Source organism: Priapulus caudatus, unplaced genomic scaffold (assembly GCF_000485595.1).
Source record: "Priapulus caudatus unplaced genomic scaffold, Priapulus_caudatus-5.0.1 Scaffold466, whole genome shotgun sequence".
Classification (NCBI taxonomy): Eukaryota; Metazoa; Priapulida; class Priapulimorpha; order Priapulimorphida; family Priapulidae; genus Priapulus; species Priapulus caudatus.
In genome coordinates, this window is record NW_014577527.1 from 28,238 (window position 1) to 33,791 (window position 5,554).

Sequence of the window (5,554 nt, forward strand, 5' to 3'; positions counted from 1 at the left end):
ATTAGAGAGACGGTTGTCAAACCTCCACCCACTGCCTATTTATATTTACATAGTTTCACATGATTAAAATGAAAATTTGGTAAGAAAACAATAGAATTATATATTAGAAGAGAAAACCTTTAGGAACTACATCAAAACTGTTTATTTTAACATTAAGCTAAAAGAGTTATTTTGGTGTCACCCCCTGTGATGGTGTCACCCGGTGCATTCCGCGCACCCCTTGTGACGCCACTGAGGGTATATAACATAACATAGTTATATAACATACACATTTAATATGTATATGTGCATTACTATAGTAGGTTACATTCGATGTTTGACTTCTTGACATCCCTACAAATTGTGGCTTAAAATTTTAATTAATCACTGCATGTTTTACTCTGTATGTTTTGAACAACACGACCACCACAGCGATCATCACTGAAAACTGCATTCAATCCTGGACAGACAAAGATTTTGGAGGAGGCTTATAGCAATGGCATGATTGCAAAAAACACTGCGTGTGCTGCAAAAATTTGCAGAGCGGGGCAGGAGACAGGACTGTCTGTTAAAGTTGTTGAGGTAAAATGCAAGTTTTTTCTTCTAAGAAACCATGTTGTTGGTGTTAATTCCCAATAACATGCATATATTGGAACTCGATCCTTAAATTTGTTCTGTAAACTGCACAGGCGCACTTGCAGCAATTTAGCCTACAGTCATGCCACATGCACGCCGCTGCCCATTTACACTATATATATAAGTTAATTCTCAGATGTGTCTTTTACCACTGTTAACATTTCAAACATGCTTGCTGTATTATGGTGATATATTTATGTAGCATTAAGCATCATGCACACCCGTTGAAACATATTTGTGTGTAAAATCATTATGATTATTCTTGTTATTTGTATATAAACTTAATTTCAGAATTGGATTGGAAATAAGAAGCGAGCTCTTTCGGGGAAGCTATATCCCCGCCCACACAAAGTCGCCACTGCGCACCAGAGTGGGTTCAACTTGTTCTGCAAAGGCAGTAAATACAGTAAGCTTTCAGGATATGTATTTTCTGAACATGTGCTTATAAATAATTATGTGTAGATAGGAGGCCCAATACAAGTATGAGCTGTGTGGCCTGCCGGATTCTTATGCTCGCAAATAAATCCAATGAAAGCCAGTAGTTTTTAGGGTTTAATTGCTATGTAGTATTATATAGAGCAGCGACTTAGAACTAGCAGCAATTTATAACTATAGGCTATAGCAGTATATGAGATCAGATAGAACAATGTAATGTAGTCATCATATATTTCGAAGAACAATCATCTATAGATATGTTACGAAAGGAAGGCTATATGTAGTGATATGGCCTCTAGTGTTCAGGTTAAAGATGCACTCCCACAAAATATGTATCAGCGTGAATCGTAATTCGAGAGAAACGTCATTATCGCTTATCCCAGCATGCCGTACTGAGACGTCATTTCCGCCACGACGACCACTCGGCCATTTATTAGCAGAAGAAAAGTAAACCAGTTTAGCAAAGATGAATATGCAGAAGGTAAGGGCTGTTACCCAACATTAGTACTACATGATACAGCAGCGTCACCAGGGTTGGTGTCACCATAGACATAGTCTCTTATGATGATATACCTAGTCACCCGGTGCAGTTAATCTTAATTAATGCCTCATGCATGCATGATTGCATGCATGGTATCACCCCCATCATGCCCATGGACCTCCTGTAGGCTGTAGCCTCCTAGTCCTACTCCTACTTCTAGTACCAGTAGGCAGTAGGCAGTACTGGGCGCAAATCCACCTCTGTGCGCACTCTGTGCATCACCTAGCTCGTGATACCTAAGGTGCCTAAAGTGGTTTTGCGCGCCCACTACTACTGTACTCAGTACTGCCACTATATATAGATAGTGACGACACTAATACTAACTAATACTAATACTAATAGTAATACCAGGCGGTAGGCCCTACTCGGCTACTGAATCTTTAGTAATAGTACTATTAGTACTATTACTATTAGTAATATTTTTTGTATTAATGTTATCGTATTCTGATTTAAAATCGTAATTCCCGCATATCACTGAATTTAATGGCAATATTAGTGACATATAAACAACTAGCAAAATTAAAAATTAAAATTACGCACCGTCGTACGCAATGTACAGTTATGAGTATATATATATACAATAATACATAGTCATGATAGTGGCTTGAGGTACCCCCGGGGGGGGCACTGGCCTCGGAACTGCCAACTGGGTGCCTCAGGGACTTTGAAACCTGACCCTGTCACTAACGGCTTTTCGCCATAAAATACACCCTGTCCCAATATACTGCATTAAAAAGTATACCCTGTTGCAATATTGCACACTTCGGTTATGTCCAGTTCCTCCTGTCAACATAGGCAGATATTGATCCAATATTGTTTTGCCAATATTGGGCTGATATATATTGTGACATGGAAGTTTGGGCATAGCCTCCAAAGAAGGGCAGGTCTTTGGTGTGTACAATCACTATGTCAAGTTTGTGTGAGTAACCTCTTAAACTAATGAGGTTGTAAAGGCAAGATATGTTAATATTCTCTGTCATACTCATACTAAGAAAATATGATGAGTACTGCCAACAAGGAGTACTCATAGGGATCTTGCCGATACTCATACATGAAAAAATGGTGAGTAAATACTCATCAACGCCAAAAATTATCTGGAGCACTGTGTCATACAAATAGGCCTATCAGCAAGTTAATTATGCACAACCTTAACATAATTTTATGTATTGTGATACATATTTTGTGGGAGTGCATCTTTAACCTGAACACGTAAGGCCCATATCATCTACATCATAGCCTTCCTTTCGTACATACTATAGAATGATTTTCTTTCGAATATATGATGACTACATACATTGGTCTATCTGATCTCATATACTGCTATAGCCTATAGTTATAAATTGCTGCTAGTTCTAAGTCGCTGCTGCTATATAATAACTACAAGCAATTAAACCTAAAAACTACTGGCTTTCATTGATTTATTTGCGAGCATAAGAATCCGGCAGGCCACACAGCTCATACTTGTATTGGCCCCTATCTCACATAAATATTTATAAGCACATGTTCAGAAAATACATATCCTGAAAGCTTACTGTATTTACTGCCTTGCAGAAACAAGTTGAACCCACTCTGGTGCGCAGTGGCGAACTTGTGTGGCGCGGGATATAGCTTCCCCGAAAGAGCTCGCTTCTTATTTCCAATCCAATTCTGAAATTAAGTTTATATACAAATAACAAGAATAATCATAATGATTTACACACAAATATGTTTCAACGGTGTCGCATGAATGCTTAATGGCTACATAAATATAATCACCATAATACAGCAAGCATGTGTTGAAATGTTAACAGTGGTAAAAGACACATCTGAGAATTAACTTATATATATATGGTAAATGGCAGCGGCGTGCATGTGGCATGACTGTAGGCTAAATTGCTGCAAGTGCGCCTGTGGCAGTTTACAGAAACAATTAAGGATCGAGTTCCAATATATGCATGTTATTGGGAATTAACACCGCAACAACATGGTTTCTTAGAAGAAAAACTTGCATTTTACCTCAACAACTTTAACAGACAGTCCTGTCTCCTGCCGCCCGCTCTGCAAATTTTTGTGCAGCACACGCAGTGTTTTTGGCAATCATGCCATTGCTATAAGCCTCCTCCAAAATCTTTGTCTGTCCAGGATTGAAGGCAGTTTTCAGTGATGATGCTGTGGTGGTCGTGTTGTTCAAACATACAGAGTAAAACATGCAGTAGATTAATTAAAATTTTAAGCCACAATTTGTTGGATGTCAAGAAGTAAACATCGAATGTAACCTACTATAGTAATGCACATATACATATTAAATGTGTATGTTATAACTATGTTATGTTATAGTACCCTCAGTGGTGTACAAGGGGTGCGCGGAATGCACACGGGTGACACCATCACAGGGGGTGACACCAAAATAACTCTTTTAGCTTAATGTAAATAAACAGTCTTTTGATGTATTTCCTAAAGGTTTTCTCTTCTAATATATAATTTATTGTTTTCTTACCAAATTTTCATTTTAACCATGTGAAACTATGTAAATATAAATAGGCAGTGGGTGGAGGTTTGACAACCGTCTCTCTAATTTACGAGGCTGCAGGTTAACGGCAGTCCATTTGCTTTCCCACAAACGAGACAAAGATGGCGGCGGCTAATCCAGACTTCGAAATGCCATTGGAAATAAATTCACGAATTTAGTTGTGAGCTAGAAAACACTCGGATTAGGTATGAAAACGAACATTATTGTAAACTTTACATTAGAAGATCGTGAACAATTGCCCTCAGCCCTCAACTCAAACAAACGCCAAAAAAGGCTTCAGCGAATTACGGTTGCCGTACCTCTCCCGAGGGGGCACATCCATTGTTAAAGGTAGTGGCATGAAGACGTGCCACTGGACAAGGTATATTTCCGAACATCATTATTGGCACAGGGTTATTGGTCAGAGTAGCGTTTACACCCCATATCGTGAGTGTGGTTAATGCGAGGGTACAGTCTTAACATTTTACAGGCGGTCTTCTTGGGTACCCACCATCAAGCTGATATTGGCCCAATAAGCCTTATCGCCAATCGTTAAATTACCACAGATGGCGCCCCGCCGCAAAGCAATGATGGGGATGGAAAAAGGGGGAGCAACGATCGGCGCTCATAGATCAATATACGCACGGCTATGGTGATAGGAAAGGGTACTAACTATATATCTCGCAAACGAGTGAGTTACATGTCTAGAAATCTAGAGGAATATAGACACACTGTCTTAGCTATAAATCTCTGTTAAATCTTTGCAGTTTGTTGAAGCAAGCGACTAGTCGTAATTAACTACTAAATATATGCGAACGGTATCGCGCAATAAGCGCCTATTGGCGGCGCCGGCTATACCCGCGCTATGTCGAATAGGAAGAGTACTAACTATTAATATGTGGCAAACGAGTTGAGTAACGGATTTCAAATCATTAAGGGAATATAGAACCCTCCCCCGACATGCTCTTAGAGCTACTAATGCGTAAATTTTCAGCTTGTTGAGCACCGATTAGTCTAATTGAAGTTACCTCAAATATAATTGCGACGGTATCCGCGCATCCAGCCGCCCCGCTAATGCCGTGTCCCGCCGGCGCTATACGCACCCCCGGCCTTGGGTGATTAGAAAAATGCTACTCAACGTATTTATCTTCCACTAGGAGTTGAGCTTACATTTCTGGAAATCATAAGATATAGACAAATTGTCTTAAGCTATAATGTCTGTTAATTTTTTCAGCTTGTTGAACCGCACCGATTGTCTAATAATTAACCGAAATATACGCGAACGGTATCGCGCCATACGGCGCTCCATTGGCGTGCACTCCTGGCCGCGCTTATAACGGCACCGGCTTGGGTGATAGGAAAAAGGCATACTACACTATTATATCTTCCAAAAGGAGTTGAGCTTACATGTTAGAAATGCTAGAGGAATATAGACTCATGTCTTAGCTTAACCTCTGTAATTTAGTTTGTTGAAG

General features: G+C 39.6%; 1 protein-coding gene across 1 annotated transcript in view; it reads left to right on the forward strand.

The window, feature by feature from the left end:
• The first annotated feature begins 200 nt into the window (after positions 1-200).
• The window catches only part of LOC106810715, a 13,443-nt gene continuing 8,089 nt past the window's right edge, over positions 201-5,554 (forward strand). The window contains exons 1-3 of the mRNA XM_014814149.1: positions 201-237; positions 412-561; positions 907-1,021. Coding sequence (XP_014669635.1) covers positions 481-561; positions 907-1,021 — 196 coding nt within the window. The 5' untranslated portion in view covers positions 201-237; positions 412-480. The remainder of the gene's footprint in view (positions 238-411; positions 562-906; positions 1,022-5,554) is intronic.